Below are 18,464 nucleotides of genomic sequence, written 5' to 3'. Positions count from 1 at the left end.
TGTGTGCTCGTTTGACTAAACTCGGTGAGTATCTGGCACGGGTATGAGCTATTCCTATGTTCTCATCAGATCTGCTGATCTCTTTATTCATGCGGCATTGCTGCAGTGAAGACTTTCCCATTGCTCTTGCCTGTTCCTAACCCTGGCTACACCATCGCACATTAGGGAGACAGCTCATTTGATGGCTGAAGGTAGGACAGATGCCTCTTTGTGTACAGCTGTTGTTCAGGGAACGGGACTACCATGAATGGGAAATCAAGACTGATTCATGTGCAAGAATAAAATCAAAATTGCTCTGATTATGTCTTCTGCATTTTTTTGCATTATATCTTGCTCTGCTCTGGCATATATATATATATATATATGAATGTACTATATGTACTGCTTGTTGTGATAATGAAAGGAGTGAAGACTTGCATGTCACTTTAAAATTTATATGTATACTTGAAAAAAGAAAATCCCCCGCTGTTCTTTGTAGTGCTGTTCTTTGTAGATCAGAGTTCTCCTCATCTCTATAGTGCAGAGGGATGCTTGTAGCACTATTACTGCACTTATGAAGTTTGGAGTCCACGTGCTCGTCATCTGTGACCCCTTCTGCTTGGGACAGAAGCAGCCAGGCTGTTCTTGGAAGTACTGAACTTGGTGGTTGATTTTTTTTTTCTTTTTTTTTTCTTCTTCCTTTCTCTTCGCCTTGAAATAGTGGTGCTTAAACACCCTTGTCTTAGAAACTGCTGGGCCAGCCCATGAAAATATGAGGGCTGTCTGACTCTGTGTAACTCTCCCTGCTCACAGAGGATGAGGAATTAGGAGCATAAGCGCTAGTCAATGATGAGGGCGAGCTGCTTTGGTGGTGCCCTGTTGTCGAAACGGCCTGTACTGCTGCGGAGCGAACTGCAGGCTGTGTGGCTGGAGGGTGAGGATGCTCCTTGGCTCACCTGCAGCTGGTGTGGGGCAGGGAGCAGCTCTGGTTCCTCCGGGAGAGCAGCGGAGAGGTGGGAGGTCAGCGCATGGCACTCCCGATGCTCACGCTCATCCTCCACTTTGGAATACTTTCACACTGGAAAGGATGACTCCAAACTGGCTCAACTGGGAGGAGGGATATTTACTACTTAAAAGCAAAACCAGGAACAAACCCACCACCCGCAAAACTGTTTATCTCCAGCTGTGCAGCTGCCAGGATTCAGCAAGGCTAACTCCGACTGCAAACTTTCCCTGCATTAGCGTAAGCAGGAAGATTTGGATGAACGGGAGTAGCTGCTTGTTCCCCTTCAAAGTAGGAGCAGTGGCTGGGGAGATGCTTCTCAGCCGCCAAGCTCTGGAGCAGCCGTGAGCAGAACCACAGAGCCCACATCACCCGCAAGCTCTTTTAAGTCACTATTTATTTCTGCTATAATATGCTATGGAAAGGACTTGAATGGAGATGCGGGGAGGGGGGGGCACTTCTGGCTCCCCACGGCTTTTTGTGGTTTTCATTTCTCTTCTAATTTACGCAAACAGTTTTATTCATTTTTGTAACTTGGCAGCTGGGTGCAGGGTTACATCAGGGACGTGGCTGGCCCGCTCGGCGTGCGCCATGCCTGAGCAGGGAGCACGTCTTCCCAAAAACAGCCTGGCAGATGACATGCTGCATTGACCTACTTTCGGGAGGCACGCAGAAGTGTTGGAGAAGCTGTGTCCATGGGCCTCCTCGCAGCTCTGGGATGAGAACGGCGGGGAATTACTCCAACGTGCTGCCATAAAACTGCCGCTAAGGCTCAAGAGCCCCAGGGAACGGGAGATTGGCACGGGTATCCTCACTATTTTGAGAATTCTTTCTTTATGATTATTTTGAGGTATACACCAGAGAAATCCTGCTATGTCCGGTCACTGTCACAGAGTGTAAGAGGCTGCAGATCCAAAACCCACACGCAGTCCAAGGGAAATCTAGTCCATAGCACTGCAAAGCTGCCCATCGCTCACCATGGTGAGCAGCTGGCCTGGGATTATCTGCCCACAGCATCACTATTTGCACACCGTTCCTTGTGAGGGGAAAGTGTTACTGCATAACCAGATTTCTTGCAAATCATAGCAAATTAGAGTGGAAGGGCTGGCCAGGGACTTCCCTGTGTCCTCATGAAGGACAACTTGTGGTGGCTGCTTAGGGCCTCAGACCATAACCTAAGCCTGATAAAGGCAAGCTAGAGTGAGTTTAAATTGCAAATTAAAGGCCTAAATTTGGCAGTCAAAAAAACCTAATTTCTCTGTCCAGAGAGAAGAAAAAGCACTGCAGGGACTACCTGGTTTTTTTGGGGACATGGTCAGTATAAAAATAGAGAGCAGTGTTTTATTAGAGCCTAGGAGCAATTTTTAGTGCACTCTCTTGTACAGAGATGATGATAACTGAAAAATAAACAAAGGTAACTTCTGTTAGAAAATAGACATTTCTCATCATCCATCTGCTGTCTCAGTGTTTCTCCATCGTATGTGTTATTTTCTCTGTTGGGAGAATGCTGTTCTGTTCCACATCTGCTGCTATTAATACTTTTGGGAGACTGGGCTGGCCTGCGGTTTGGGGAGTGCGTGGGAGGAGGTTGGGCTGGGCTGGTGGCTCCAGATGGGTGGTGGTGGTTTCGGTCCTGCCTGTTTTGATTTCTCAGGTTTGAATGTTGGCTCCGGAATGGGCGTTTATTAATGCTCTGCTTAACCCGGGAAGCTGGGGAATGTCTCCTCGTTGTCACCAGAAATATCTGGCCAGAGATCAGGTAGGGTTGGCTTCCCGAGCTTAGGTAAAGGAAAGTGAAGTAGCCTGTGCTCCTGCCTCTGCACCAGCAGGCAAGCCAGATCTGTCAGACCATTTCTCGTTAGGAATCCAGTCAATCTGGTGTTACTAATGAAGGGATAATTACTCACCTATGGCTTTTACTCCTCCGATGAACCCTGCTCAGCTCTCATGGCCTGGAGGCTTGTGACTGTGCAGTGAGTGTTCCCATGTGACACCTTGACAGGTTGATGTGGCAAAAGCTTGTTTCTTCTGAGTGTTTCCTGGTCTCGCTCTTAGACAGGAGGGGCTGCGTGTGATGTGGCTTTGCTGGGAAATTGGTGCCAGTTGCAGAGCTGCTGGGTTGGGCTGTGATGGGTGCGCAGCAGGCGGGCTGGCTCTGGTGGGCATCCCCTGCCTCACAAGAAACCTTTCCCTGGTGCTGTGACTGGCCATAGCTTGTTCCATCTCGAGCCTGTTTCACTTGTACCAAGCAATGTCTCCTCCTGGGTTGGTGCATGTGTCCCTTGGACATCTTTCTCCTTGATGACCTTTTGGTCTTTTCCAAGTGCACACAGTTTGACTGCTCCTGTAAATCTGTCTTGCCACTGGGCAGCTTATTTTTCCTTCAGATTGGAAAGACTCCTGCTAATGAGGTGACCAGTGCTGAGTTCACTGATTAGGGATTCACAGGATGGCAGTGGACTCCTGTCACCCTTTGCAGTGTACTTGGGGAAGCTCAGTTAGGATGGTCTTTTTCCATAGTTGCATGCAGTCTTTCAAGAGGTCCTGCCTCATGCTTTTCATAGAAAATGGAGTAAAGCTGTTGACTGCGAAGTCCAGCTTTGTTTCTTGAAATATAAAGTTATTGCAAGTAGAAACTAGAGTGAAGGAGATGGCGGACATCAGGTCTCTTTGCCAGGGCAACTTGTGCTATTTTGGAGGCTCAGTCTCTTGGCCTTTTTTCTGTGGGTACATCATGAAGTGGCTCTGAACCACTTGCCAGTGGCCACAAGCCTGCTCCTCGTTTTCCACACCTCCAGCAGCGAGCCTTTGCTCCAGGCTGACACAAATCTGGAGGAATTTGAGCTGGTCTTGATGACTAGCACACACCGAAAAGATGGCTCAAATTGCTGAGAATTAAAACCACGGACTCATATGTTAAACTCAATACCAAATCCCACATGCATTAGCAGTGGCTTCCTGTCCTTGGTCCATCGCTGCTGCGGAGGCAGCAATGCTCACCTGGTCCCCGAGGTAAAGTGAAGGCAGCTAGATTTATGCTTCCAAAGTGCTTGGATACCTTGAAGTTAATTCTTTTTATTATGTCTTTAGATGGTATGTCTAAACAAAGCTTGAGGGCGTGCACTGTATGAAGAGGATCAAAAGGAATATGCGATAAGTACCAATCCATGAGTAACAATATTCAGGAAATGCAGGACTGCTGAAGCGAATTAGCTGAGAGTGGCTTGGATGAGAGTTGTGTAAGGAACCTTAATTCTGACACTGCCTCCTTGGGAGCCTGAGCTTGCTGCTCTGTTATTCTGTTTGTGTAATTTTTGGTTGTAAAATTATAGTCTTCAGTAAGTGCTCCTGGCCCATTGTCTCATCTTTGGAGGAGCCAGCAGGTTGAGTTAGAGGGAAAACAGCAGAAAGCTCCTCTTTCCAGCTCTGATCAGTGCCACCACTTTGTGTGTGAACATCAGATTATAAAGGTACTCCTGGAAAGCAAAAGGCCGGATGGTTGGACTGGTGCTGGCTTTATCCTGCAGTGACTAACACCACATGGGTGCTGGAGCTTCAGGGAAAGCACAAGACCCTGAGCTGCCTCTGGAAATACTGGACGGTGGCTTCCCCACTGTTTCTCTGCTTTGAATGCAAGATCCTCCTAAATGCCTGTATTTTTTTAGTACTTGCTGTGTGTCTTTTGCCACCTCATTTTCAAACAGTGTGCCCAGTAAGGGAGGTCAGTTTATACCAGTTGTCCTCTCTTAAGCCGATTATAACTTCATCTTACCTTTTCTGAGGGTCTGTTTTGTTTTGTGCCGTTCATGCAGGTTCCTAGCCTTATTCTTGTGTTGAATAATTCAGGTCTGTTAACTGCACATAATCCATACTGTTTGAATCACTTTGAGTTTGTGGCGCTGTGGCTTGCAGCAGTACGTACAGTGTGTGTTGGCAGATGACTTAAATACTTGTGAAAGGCTCTGTTTTTCTAGGTCATTCCTATATGAAGCTGATAAAACTGGCTCTGTTTCTGACCGGGGTGTCACTACTATACCCACAGCTCTTGACTCAAGGTGCCTTTTCACTGAAATCCTGTCTTCTCAAAGCAGTTTTTAGAATCTATTTCAAGAGCCTTCTGTACCCCGGGACTTCTGTTCCCGTAGCTCTACTCTCTGTTGCGTTTCTTGAAAAGCCCAGGTTCCTATTGCAGGTCCAAGCCCTTTTGAAGCACAGCAATCGTTCTGTCGGCACAACGAGATGGTGCATCTGCAGGGGCTCGGCAGGCGTTCGTCCCCGCGAAGAGCCTGGGACTTGTCCTGCTTGTCCTCTGGCTGTGTGTGCGCCGTACGTCCAGGAGGAATTTCCGTGTGGCTGGCTGCATGGCTGCTCTTGGCACTGCTGCTCTTCTGAGCTGCCAGTGGCTCTGAAGGCTCAGTGGACACTGGATGGAGGTTGTCCTTGGCTTGCGGGCTGCATAAAGGACACGAGCAAATGATTCATCAGTGGGAGAGAGTGTGTTTGGGCAGAGATGGTCCTCACCAGAAGCTGTACACAGCAGTATTTGGGCAGTGAATCTTTGAAATGCTGGGAGGAATAAGGGCATCTTCAGAGGGAGGCACAGGATTTAGTGCAGAGGCATCAGCCAGCGAGAAATGGCGCAGCACTGGGGAAAGCAGAAAATCAAATGCCATGCCTGGGGGAAAAGAAGGAGCTGTGGCTGGCTGGTCAGTGCTGGACTCATGGCAAAATTTGTATGATGGCGTATCTGCATCTCCCAAGCGAGGGGTGTGGTTGGTGCAGTGAGCCTGGAAGGTGGTGATCGCAGTGGGCTTTGAATGAGAACATGCTGGGCAACAGGAGCTGCAAGGCAGGGACAGGAAAAGGTGTCAAAGGGATGCAGCAGATGCCTCACAGGAGACTTAATCTGCCTTTTACTTTTTTTTTCTTCCCCCAAGTTACCATAGTTTCACTGGATGATATAGTACACGTGCCTGGTTTTACTGGTTACAATTACTTCCGTAAATTCTCCATCAGCCACATTTCTCTGGTAAAACTGCACTGCTGCGATAGTTGAACTGAAGCTTTATCCAGATGCCTGGTACCCTGCCCGCATATTCCAGTCAAATAAATTAGTGCAATTAATTTGGGAAAAAGACCTAGCATATAGCTTATAGTCTCTTTGCAGGAAGATTGCTGAACAGTAAGGCTCCCTGGAGAGTCTCTTGGAGTCTTTTTTTTTTTTTTTTTTTAGCTCTGAGATTTTTGTCTGTGCATGGATGTAATGGGACTAACAGTGGGAGTGATGGATAGAGCTGAAACCACAGGAGAAAGCTGGTTGTGGGAACTCAGGTGTGAGGACAGAGAGCAGTCCCTAATGACATCTGCATCTTGGGGCAAAAGCTGTGATTTTTGAGCAGTGTTGGAAAGAGGTGATCCCACGTGTGCTGACCACATCAGCTCTCGAAGAGAAGGAAGGAAAGAGGTCAAGTGCAATCAGGGATGAGTGTAAGAGATGAACGAATGCCTTATGGTGCAAGGGGCATGGAGAAGGAGGTGTGAAGGAGAGTGGTGCGTCAGCTGGGCTTTGGCTTTGAGGTCCAAGGGGGAGAGCAGAGGGAATTTGTGCTCACGGTGTGGGGCCGGAGCAGGGTTCTGTGGTGCTACAACTGGTGGCCCATGGCCACCCTCCTGTGCTGTTCGTGGTGCAGTAGGGGGACAGTGAGCAGAACCCTCCTGTTCCGACCACATTCCTCTTTCTGCACCTGCAGGATGGTGCTCCTCACATGGGGAGTACCAGCTGAGCAGCAAAGGTCTCTTGGGCGGTTTTTTTGGCTCTTTTGGACGGGAATTTGAAAGCTTAATGCAGCCTATTGTGCTGGAAGACTTTGCAGACAAGCTCTCCATGGCAACTCTCCCTATACACAAAGCACCATATGGCTTTTTCGGAGGGGGAGGTAATGAATCGAGTAGAAAAGTCAACCTTTGTTTGTGGTGGTGTTTGTCTTTGCACTCTGACGTGGAGCGCAGGGTGGTGGAAACACGGGGTGTTGTCTTCTGGGCATGGCTTCTGCTGGCCATGCCATCAGGAAGGGTGCAGGTGACCTCTCAAATGGTCTTTCCTTGCTTTTTACAGTGGAGCTTGCTGTAAAAATAAACCCTGCCTGCACAGAGACCCCCTCTTTGGGCTGGGTGCTCCGCAGACAGATGGAGCAAACAGTTTCGTGTTTGCCCCTACATCAAGAAACACCTGAAGGGCTGGGGAGGCTCCAGGAGCCCTTGGTTCGGGCAAGAGCTCTCCAGGAGGCAGCTGACGTTGGGGAGCTGTTTGTGTGTTGTCTGCCCACGCTTTATACCCCCGCTTCGGAAGGGAACTGGAAGCTTTTGCTTGACTGTAAATCCTCCCTTTTCAAGTCCCTTTGGAAGGAACGAGCGGAATAAGTATCTTTATCTGTGTCTGTAGAAAAGCAGGAAGCTTTTGTGTGTCTACTTGGAGGGGGAGGAAAGTAAATGATACAGGAATAAGCAGAAGGAAGCAGCCTGTGCCTGGCTCCGCTGCCTTGGGGGTGCTCTGCGGTTCCCAGGGCTGCTGCGGGGTGCCACCAGCAGCACTGGAGATGGCCCTGCAGGGTGGGCACCGGTGAGGCTGGCCGGGGTGCCCGGCTGTACCCAGCAGAGGTGCAAGATCAGGCAGCTGGAAGCACTGGCAGCTGCCCAGCACCCAGCTCTTTGGCTGGAGTCCTGCCACTGCCTGTTCGGGGGTGCAGATGCGCTGTAGATGAAGCATTTGTGCTGTGCCGGGGCATGCTCGGAGGCTGCGGAGTGTGGAGCTGTCACCGGGGCTCAGGCTGGGACAGGACCAGGGCACTGTGCCTGCAGCCTGTGTCCTGGGGAGCTCATCTGGCTCTGGGGGGGCTCCCATGCACATCATGGGCACCTCTCTGGAGGTGGCCATTGCCTACATGCTGTGCTCTGTAGTTGGCAAGAGACATGGCTGTCTGTCCCCTCTGTTTTAATTATGTGACGGGGGTTGCCTGTCAGGAGCACTGTTTGGTTTTCCCAGAAGTGGGCAAAGGGTCCTCCTGGTGACACCCACTCTCAGGTGATCCCATGGCTTTGCCGCAAGCAGTTCACTCCCCCTGTCCCCTCAGTCCTCCCTGCTGTCAGCAAGGATGCTCACAAATTTTGGAATATGGGCAAGGATAAACTATTGGGTAAACTCCTCCCAACTGCAGGCTCAGACCCGCATGTGGAGCTGAGCAGGTGGGGACAGGGTAACATTTGAGGAGAAGGAGAGCACTGTCTGAAGATACCTCAGTACTAAACACATTCTTTATAGCAGGAGGTGGCCTGAGGCTGCCTGGCCTTGAGCAGTGTGCTCGGGCAGCAGCATTTCCACGTACATCTGGCTGCTTCGCTCAGGGTTACGTGCAGGAGCCCGGCAGCTGGAAGCACAGCTTGCAGCAGCGCTGGTGCCGCGAGCGGGGAGAGCAGCGGGGATATTGGAGACATAAATTGTGAACAAGGGCACCTTTCAGCCCATGAAGCCATGACCCTTCCATGTGCTTACTGTAGAGCACAGTATCATGTGCTGGGTTCTGGAAAAGCAATTTGGCTTGTTCCTGGTTTTGATTTACAGTCTAACCCTTGGAAGACCTAGACCTGGGTTAGAGGAGGGCTCATTTCTCAGTGCCACGTGCTCAGTTTCTCCCACCCCTGTGGGCTGCTGGTACCTGTTGGGTCAGTGGCTCCAGTATCTCCTAGGGCCCTGGCTGCATTTGCATCTAACAGTTACCTCAAAGAGGCACTGAGGAGGGTATTTGGGTGGGAGGGCTGTTGCTGCAAGCTCAACTCCTTCCTCTGTCCTGTGTGCTAATCCCTTGACTTTGTACTAGAGGTACAGATCCCTTAATGAAAAATGGCCTTTCTTCATATCTGGAGATAGACCCAAAGCAGGAGTGCTGGCTGTGGCTGTATAGGGAATGTGCCCTTTGAGGGAGGCTGCGTACAATCCCGTCTGGGTGGCTGTACCACTCAGCTGCAGCAAAGCATTGCGTGCCCCTTTGGTCTGGACTCGAGCCTGGGAGCTGTTGGCTGCACTGCCAACCTGCTGGGAAGCCACCAGCATGAAGGATGCAGGGCGCAGACCCTACTTTGTAGCTCTGCTCTCATCAGCCTCCAGCAACCGTGAAAGGAGAGCCCATCCCTCTCCAAATCCAGGTGGCTGCCGAGCTTTCCTAGGAGCGTTGACGTAACGAGTCCCTCTGCCTGGCCAAGTTTATCAACATCAGACAAACCTAGTGCTGCAATGCTTGCAGCTCCAAGGCATGTGGGTTTGAGCCTGCTATTTATTTTGGGACTGCAGCATCTGATCTTGATTTGGTGTTTCCAGCCTGTGATCTAGGTCGTGTGCTGGATCAGGCATTAGCTGTTGCTTGAGGGACCATGGGGAATTTATGGTCCCTTCCTCGGTGGAAGGGCTTGGAGAAATGCCGATCTGCTCTGCTGCAGATGGGTTTTGGGGGTGGGAGGAGTAGTATTTCCTTTTTTTTTTTTTTTAAAGAAATCTCCTTGAAAACCTCCTATTTTCCTGTCCCACTGTGAGGATGGCTCCTGATGTGGCTGGCCACGGGAGGAGCAGTAGATGATAAAAGCTTCAGTGCAGGCTGCTCTCTCTGCGGTTCCCATGGTAGTTGGCTGTCACACATAGATCTAACGTATTCCCTGCCCACAGCAGGATTAAAGCCTTCTGGGAGAAGACTAAGAGGATGCAGGAAACGGAGATAGGGAAGAAACCAGGAAAAGGAACGGAGACCATGGCGGGGTAGGGATGAATGCAGGTGTGAGCCCCATCGGAGCGGCAATGGGCCTTTAGCACCTCTGCCAGCTGCCTTCCAGCCCCGGTGGTGGTCGGATGCCTGGAAGCAGAGGTCCTTTCTGAAACCTGAAGGCACCGGTGTGTGCAAGAGGAAGTTCTTGTCCTTCTACTGTCCTGTCTCTCTTCATTTGAGGGTGCGCATTTCCTTTTGGTGATTTTTTTTTTTTTTAATTTTTTTTAATTTTATTTTCCTCTGCAGATCCTGACAGCCAGTTGTATGATATGGGATACACCCCTGAGGAGGAATCCCCACCCTGTCCTGATGAGTTTGATGACTTTGTCACGTTTGAGGTGAGTATGAGCGCTGTTAACTCCTGCAAATGTCAGCTGTGTGCAGTGTGAGACTCGAGCATGGAGGGTTTGGCTGGGGGAGAAGAACATTTGCTGTGATAGGGCTCAGGGATGCTCAACATGTAGTAAAGATGAATCCTTGGATTCTCTATGGGTGACTGGCCCAGAGAATTTGCACCAAGCATTTGGTGTTGTTTAAGTTAAAATTGATGTTCAAGCAAAAACCCTCAGCTAGTGCTGTCTTACTATGCAAAGTGCCGAAGCATGGTGCCCTAGGTGAAAGAGGGGAATCCTTTTTGTGGTGAAACACCAGCAACGGAGGTAGGGTGCCTGCTGCTTTTGTGTTTGTCTTGTTGCTGGAGTTTCTGAGTTTGGAGAACCTGAGCCTGATTTTGAGATGTACCAACCAGGAGCCTACCGGAGAGGCGCAGTGGAGGAGTCGGACATTAGCACTTGATGCTATTGGGCCAGTAAAAGGCAGAGCAGAAGTCAAAAATGCATATATATATATATATATATGTATGTTTGTTTGTTTGTTTGTTTGCTTCTGTCTGTTCTTGGGCTTATCTGACATGTATTGTTTGTGTTTGGGGGTTTTTTTGGTGTGTGTTTGTTTGGGGTTTTTTTCCTTTTATTAAAGTTGTGGCCTCCATCCCTCCCTTACTTTCTGTATTCCTTAGCACAGGAGCACACTGGACTAGCATCCCATATCTGCTCTCCCCAGCTAGAACGGAGGCTGCAGCCAGAGTGACCCATTGTCTGTGTTTGTGAGCATTTGGGCTTTGCTTGGTTGCTTCCTTCATTCCTGCTCTGTGCCTTCCAGCCTGGAGCAGAAGGAGCTGCAGGTGCTTTCCGAACAAAGGGCTGGCTGGCTCCTTAGTCCCATGTGAAGACTGAATAGCTTCCTTCTGCTTCTCCTTTTCCAAACTTTCCTCTTCAGTTTTTTGACTCTGTCTTGGTACTGTGGATGTTTTTATCACACAAATTGTCACCTGCAAAGGGACTCCCAGCCTCCTTTATATTTGCATGCAAATATACATCTTTGCTTTGTATAGTCTGTAATATGTTATTTTGGCCGTCTGACTTCTCGATAAAAGGCTCAAGTTGTTCTTTTGAGTTTCGTAATGATAAACTGGGTGTTGGGCAACTGGTCTTCCCCATGTTAGCGAGAAACACAGGTCCATCGCTTGAGATGGCTTGAAGCTCTCACTTTGACAACTCATGCCTGACAATCAACCAGGTCATCATCCCATTTCCCTGCCAGGCGCAGGTTTTCTCTTGAGCCAGTTTGCTGGCTCCTGCTCTTGATCAAGTTAACAGAATTGCACTGTCACCTGAGAAAGCCCCTTATTCCCTTAGGACTGCTCGGACAGACGCAGCCTTAAGAGATTGTGATCCTGGGTTCCTCCCCCAGAAGGCTTTCAAGGGCTTGTTGAATATTAGATTATTTTACCTTTTTGAAAGACAGTTACAAAAGCCAGTAATAGCTTGATAGAAGGGAGACAGGATGGCAGGAAAGGAGATGAGTTTTCATATTATTTTTCTGTCTGGTACAAGGTCACAAATGTGCTTTTTAACCGCTGGACTGAGTGGTTTAGAGGTCTGACAGTCTGTGTCGCAGTGCTCGTGCAGACAAGGGCTTTTGCTTTTTGCTTCTCAGACCTGCGTCAAGGGACAATCTTCTGAGATTCAGAGCAGGGATGTTTTCTAAGGGCTAATTTAACGTAGATGAGCTCTGTCAGTGCTGCAAGCTATTCTGGGCAGGAATACCAACAAGGCGGGTGTGTGCCCTGCTGGGATGAAATACTTCTGCTGCTGGGCCATCATTCCCTTGAAACAACAAGGTGACCTAAAGAAAAAAGGTGATGAATCCTGAAATCTCCTTTTCAGAAAGATGTAAATGGATTCTTATACTGAATTCAGGGTAATCATCTAAAGATCAGAGCTCTGGCAGTATCTATGTTTAATATGCCGGGTAAGAATTACCCTTGTTGTCTTGGATACATGATTCAAAATAATTTCCAGCCTGCAAGGATTTTGTAGAGGTTCATCAAATGAGTACATGATTGAGAAATACCGTTCAGTTTTGTGAGTGTAAAAATAAATCGGTGTCTTGGGGTGTGTGTTTTTTTGTTCTCGTTCAGCTAAGCAGTGAGCTCCCAACGTGCGTTTTATTCACCATGTCCTGTAGTGCTATACCTTGGAAAGCTTGAGCTGTTTGAGGGAGTGAGGAGGAGAGAAGCCGTTGTACAAAGCAACCTGCTGGGAGCAGCAAATGAGTGTTTTTCACCGGAGCACGGTGCAGCCCTGCCTGGCAGAGCTGTCTGCTGGCAGGTCCTTCTCCCTTAGGTGCAGCAGGAGCTGCTCTGGAAATGGTAAGATGGAAAACAGAATAAATGGCCTTTCCAAATGTATATTCCACCTTGCTTGGATTCACCTGGAAGAGAGGAGGGGGGAAAAAAAGCACCCTTCTAAAAGTAGAGGTTTTGCCTTTCCTCTGAGCAGACCTCCCACACCACCAAAAAGCAATTTGTATTCTGAGATGTCTCCATTTCAGACCTGGGAAGATGGTGCACAGTGAGCACACAGCGCTGAAACTTGCTGCTACGTGGGACCACCAGGCAGCTAAACAGCTTCCGTAACACGACACCTTCTTTCTCAGCCCCCAAAATGCAACTACTGGACTTCAGACAAGGGGTGAGCCCCTCTTGCTTTGACAGGGCTGTGGGGCGAGGGAGCACAGCTAGCTTTTCACCTCTCATGTCACATCAGAGGATGTTTGAAAGGTGAGCTGAAGGAGAGGTGCAGCATTTACTGGTCCAGGATGCTGAGAGTGATCATGGTTGCTGGATTTGTATTATTGCCTCTCGTCCCCCTTAAACAGCACAAAATCACAGTGGCTTGAGTGCTTGGCTCTTACAAGTGTTGGGGCCTTGACAGAGAGCTTTTCTCCTAAATGTTTGTTCAACCAAGTGTAAACAAGTGCTTTAAGCAGTTTAAATGAAAATGTCTTCTCTTTGTTAATAAGGTTGCTCTCTTCTTGGTGACTCATCTCCTCTTCTGGTGCCTGTCATCAGAGAGAGCTGAATATCTGCTGAAAACCCCAAGTACCCAGTACTGGTGTCTTTCAGCGTTTGCTCTACAGACTGAAGAATCAACACATGCGTCTTCTAGTAAAGGTGTAAAAGCCTCTCAAAGGTGGCAAGGTCTGAATTTTGATGCTTCACACGGGGACCTTTGTAACGTTGGATACTTCCACAATTCAGCCACTGGTGTGGCTGATGTGGCGTGGAGCTTCTGGCTCTTGTTGCACCTTGCCAGGTCTGTCCAGCAGACAGGTCTGTCTCTTAAACTGTTTTCAAAGAGGATTTCAGGTTGCGGGGCTCTGCTGAGACAGCAGCTTGCAGGGGTTTGGAAATGCTGGAGCCTGGGTTCCTGCAGCCACGTAGCTTCTTGTGCACCCAGCTGTGCTTGTAGGAGGCTCATCACGATCCCTAAAGCTTCGCTGTCAGGAGTGCAAGAGGAATCTCATCCTTGTCTGCCTGCCCCAGAGCAGGGAGAGCATCACCTCGCCGCGGTTATCCATGGCCTGCAGCCCCAGGGACTGTGTTTCTCCCTGCCCAAGGTGGACATGTGATGGTTGCAGGGTGGGTGGTGACAAGCTTACTGCTTTCTATTTATGCAGGGAAACACCACTGAAAAATAATGACAATGTTTTTGCCTGCCTTGCTTTGTAAAAGCTATATAAAGGGAGCCTTGAGTGTGTCTGTCCAGACTCCTGAGTCCTCGCCTGTTTTCCCCCAGGCTGAGCTGGTGCAGCTTTGCTGGTGACTAACTGAAAGGTAGGAGTTCTCCTCGCCTCCCCTGCAAGCTCCCGTGAAGCTTGTGACTCAGTTCTGAGGTACACAGGCTCGTTTGCAATGCCTTCCAGTGGGGAAGGAGGTGAAGGTGAATTTGGAGTTAGTGTTATTGGTGCCCCCTGTGCCTTGTTCTAGGACAAGGGCTCTCTGTCCCCTCTGCCCTGGCTCCTGGGAGCAGATGAGCCCGTTTGAGCAATGCAGAGCGACAAGGCTGACTCTCTTGAAATGAAAGCAAGCCACAAAAATGAGGTGTGCTGCCAGAGTTAGGCTGGGATTGCCATGGAGATGTGTAACCTTCGGTGGGCTGGAGGAGAGGCATGGCCGGTGCAAGGCTGTGCTCCGTAAAGGCTGACCGAGAGCACAGTAAATAGCACAAATCCTGATTTTATCCATGGGAACTCGTGCTTTGGGCCAGCAAGGTCATAGGAAGGCCCTTTTTGAGATCTGTAAAGCAGGGCAGCCGAAACTCCTGCGGGTGAGAGGTGCGGTGCTGCATGCCTTGTGCGGGGCTGTTGCCATCTGCTGGGCGGCTGCCGTGGCTCCTCTCAACAGCAGCCAGGAAGATGCATCGCGCTGAGCTGCGCGCAGCTGCGAGAGGAGTATTTTGCATTCTTGGGACAGCGGCACTAACCAGGCACACAGCAAAGCTCACCGGGCATGCACAGGGGCACCCTGCAAGCCTTACCTCCCCCCGGCATGTCCCCTCTAGCTGAATGTTCTGTAGGAAGTTGTACAGCACAGTAGGAGTGGATCTGGGGAGTAAACTGGTCCTTGGTGAGGTCCCACATCTAGTTTTCTGAATTTTGGGAGGAGGGTATATTCCTGACTTTTTCCAGACTGCCTGTTTGCAGGTGTATCTGGCGGCTGCTGAAAGAACTGTTGCCTCTGTTAAAGCTGGAATTTCTTTTCGTGTGGAACAATTGAATTTAATGCTTCTTGAAAGGCAAAAGTCAGAGTGAGGCAATTTAAATCCACCTTGCTGGATTTTTCCAGCTACTCCAAGTTTCTGCGAAGGGGACTGAAGACGTGTAGGATTCCAGCTGTGCATTGGTAATGCAGAAGCTGTTGCTGAGAGTATGTGGTGTACCACAACTCGGGTGTGCAGGAGCCATACCCTGGGGGCAGCAGCTATTGTTCCTTATGGCTTGTGTTTTGCAACAAGCCCATGTGGGGTGGTTGCACAAGTCTGCTGTAGACTCACTGTCTCTACTCCTGGTAGCCCAGTGGACCTTCTGAGCCCCCCTTTCTTGTTACAGGCTCCTCTGGAAGTTATTTGTCTTCCCTGAAGGCAGAGGGAGCTGTGCCACCTGAGCAGAGAGAGGATTTGGAGTACATGTTTTCTGCCTTGGCGGTGGACCTGCTTTGTGATCCTTAGCAGTTTAGTAAGGTTTTTCCTCCTCTGCCTCTCCATACCACTGTTACTAGCAGGTGCGTGTCTGGTAGAGGCCAGCTGGTCTGAAGAGACAGTTAAGCTTTGCAGCCTTCAAAGGCAACCTGCCTCTAAGCTGAGCTGCCGAGGGGCTCATGGCACCAGGCAGACCTGGGGTTCAGCTCTCCAGCTCTGCCAGGGACTCTGTGGGCTGTTCCCCAGTCACCCTAAGGCAGGTCTGAAGGTCTGCAGTCCTTTGCCACGCCGGCACTGCTGTCCCACTGGAATGGGGATGGGAAGACTGTGGCTCTCCAGCCCCCGGCTCAGGCTTTGCTTACCAGTGCCGTTCCCATGACTGCAAGGACTGTCCGCAACAGGCTTCTCTGCACAGTGTTGACCCAAAACCACTGCCGTGTCCAAACAAAAGAAAATCACAAATCCCTCTCCAAGTTGCCTGCTGGAACTGAGGTTAATTTTGTCATCAACAGCTACTGCACTAAAAATCTCATAGGTGGCCAGCGCTGCAGGGCTATGAAATGTGATGGATGCAGTTTTACATCTGTTCATCTGTCTCCTGGGGAAGCACATGGAGCCCTGAGCAATGTCCCCACTGTCCCCAGAGTCTTTCTGTTCCCCAGCACTGAGAGGCAAAGGGAGCTGCCTGTCCCATTCACACGTGTGGAGCGCATTTTTCACAGCAAACAAGTGAACAGTCCGTATTATCTTTGTATGCATTAGACACAAGAAAATACAGTAATTAAATAGCTAAAATTGCTCGACTAACTCCAAAATCAGTCTGTGGTGACAACTTTGTAACAAGAAGCCTGAAAATACCAAGGAAATTCATATATTGTATTGGCTCAGTACTGTTTAGGGGAAAGGACTGGAGTGTAGATTGGGCACAAATGTCCCTGAAGGCAGGACTGTAATTCGGGGTTATGGTGAGAAATTTCTTTGCTGGTCAGAAAACATCGTATTTGGAGTGTTTGCCTTGTGCAAGATCGGTTGGAAGGAGTTTGGAAAAGCAAAGACCTTGAAGCCTTATCTTGAACTGCGAGTGCAGCGCGTGGGACTGAGAAACGTGGGAGCTGGACGGCAGCACAGCGGGCAGGGTGACAGCAGCATCGGGAGGCGAGCAGGACGAGCAGCCTTGGAAGCAAATGTGAGTTTGAAAAGTAAAGCTGGTGATGGTTGGGCTTTCTCAATTATCTTTACTATAGGAGTGTCTCACTTCGGGATCCTTGCAGTGGTGCTGGACCTTTCCTGAGGTCTTGCAGCGCACACAGAGGAGCCAGGAGAGAAAAAAGGGCTGCAACCTGCTTGTTGAGTAGCATATCCGGACAGAGCCAGGAAGAAAGCTCGGGTTAAAGCATAACTCCCCTTCTGCCCTGCTCATTACCAGAAGTCCGTGCTTTTTTTGGACTCAGCACAGAAGGTCAACTGATTATCAAGGTGCAAGACGCTTCCAGTCAGTGTTGCTGAGTAGTAGATTCTGCTTGGGGCACTGTGCTTCAGGAAGGATGTGGCCCAGAGGGGAGCAAGGATAAGCCGGAGAAAATGAGAAAATGTGATTTGTGAAGGTAATGGAATGAAACAAGTTTGTTTATGCTAGGCAGGCATGACCGAGGGAGACTGAGGTTTGAAGAATGTGAAGTTTCTGTAGAGAGGAAACAGGAAAACAGACGAAACCCTCACATCTTCTGGGTTTGAGCAGTGCATTGCAGACTGTGTGCTGCTAAGGACTTTGTACGTGGGCCAGGGAGGACGCTGTGGATGGGGTGACCCTGTGGATGCTGTGGATGGGATGATGCTGTGGATGGGGTCTCCCTGCGGCGCTGGCTCTGCCGGGGCTCCCGTGTCTGCAGACAGCAGCTGCTGGGTGAGGGGGATGCAGAGCGGGGACAAAGAAGGGGTCGATGTGTTTGTAAACCTGGTTGTCACTGATAACTGAAGCTCCAGCCCTTTTTTGAGGGCAGTGTTGTCATTGCACATGGTAAATTGCCATCTGATTCACCCAAACGGTGACTGCGATTGCTTATCAGTAGCACAGTGCTCCTGATCTAGCAAGCAACACAAGCTTTATTCGTTTTTTCTATTTGTCGCTATAAGGAAGGAATTCGTCATTTAGTGCTTAAACATTCACCAGAAATATCAGGAAGGATGAGGTAAGCCCCAGCAGTCTCTATAGGTCGTCTTCAAAATTCACCTTTTTGATTGGCAACGGTTTCATGGGAGAAGAAGGCGCACGCACCTGGAGCAGGGCTGGTGCTGGTGTGGGGCTTCAAGACGTGCTTTTATTTTGGTGCTCGCCTAACCGGCAGGGCTGCGGTCACACGGCGGGGCAGCGCGCATTAGCTCACCTCTCCTTATCGCCGAGGTCGGAACAAAAGGCTCTCTGTTCGGGACGGAGTCGGTAAGCCTTGCGCCCGGCGGCTCCTGGACTTTGCTTCCCTCCTGCCTCGCAGAAGCAGCCGGCAGCTCCTGGCGGTTCGTGCTCCTGGAGCCGGGTTGGACGTGGGCGAGGAGACGATGTGTCCGCAGGTGGGTTTGGAGTGCTAACGCAGCATGAGGAAGGCTGGGTTCCTAGAGGGACACGGGTTTCCAGCCCTGGGACCACTCTCAGGCCTAGAGGTGCCAGGAAAAGGCAGGTTGAGCGTCTGCCCAACTCGGCCTCTTGGTGTTCTCTTACAAGTATGTTGGTGTGTACAGTGTCTTTAGGAACAGTCTTTCCTTGCTGTAGTCCATGGGGTGTGTGCATATGATGTAGTCCTCTCTGCCTGAGTCTTCTTGGGGGAGTTGGACCAGTTGGGACGGTGGCTGCAGGCTTTCGGGGTGCTGAGGACAGCCTGCAAAATATGGTGTCTTGTGGGTTGTTGTTTGGTTTTGCGCTTTTTTGTTGTTGTTGTTGTTGATTGGGTTTGGGTTGTTTTTTGGTTTTGTTTGTTTGGCTGGGGGATTTTTTGTTTGGTTGGTAGGGGTTTTGTGGTGGTGGTGGGGTTTAACGTGTGCGTGTTTGGTGTTGCGGGTTTTTTTCAGTAGGTGTTTCCAATTTGCTCTGACAGTCGCAGCATGATTCTCTTGCCCAGCCTCAAGGGATATTACCCA

At 49.8% G+C, this 18,464-nt stretch overlaps 1 protein-coding gene across 2 annotated transcripts in view; it reads left to right on the top strand.

The window, feature by feature from the left end:
* RAB11FIP3 (RAB11 family interacting protein 3) overlaps positions 1 to 18,464 on the top strand; it is a 75,040-nt gene that overhangs the window by 26,844 nt on the left and 29,732 nt on the right. For both annotated transcript variants that reach the window (XM_065644878.1, XM_065644877.1), the window contains exon 3: positions 10,039 to 10,130. In XM_065644878.1, the coding sequence (XP_065500950.1) occupies positions 10,039 to 10,130 (92 nt within the window). The remainder of the gene's footprint in view (positions 1 to 10,038; positions 10,131 to 18,464) is intronic.

Source organism: Caloenas nicobarica, chromosome 14 (genome assembly GCF_036013445.1).
Source record: "Caloenas nicobarica isolate bCalNic1 chromosome 14, bCalNic1.hap1, whole genome shotgun sequence".
Classification (NCBI taxonomy): Eukaryota; Metazoa; Chordata; class Aves; order Columbiformes; family Columbidae; genus Caloenas; species Caloenas nicobarica.
The sequence above is the reverse complement of the archived record's forward strand: the minus strand, read 5'-3'. Positions and strand labels throughout refer to the sequence as shown.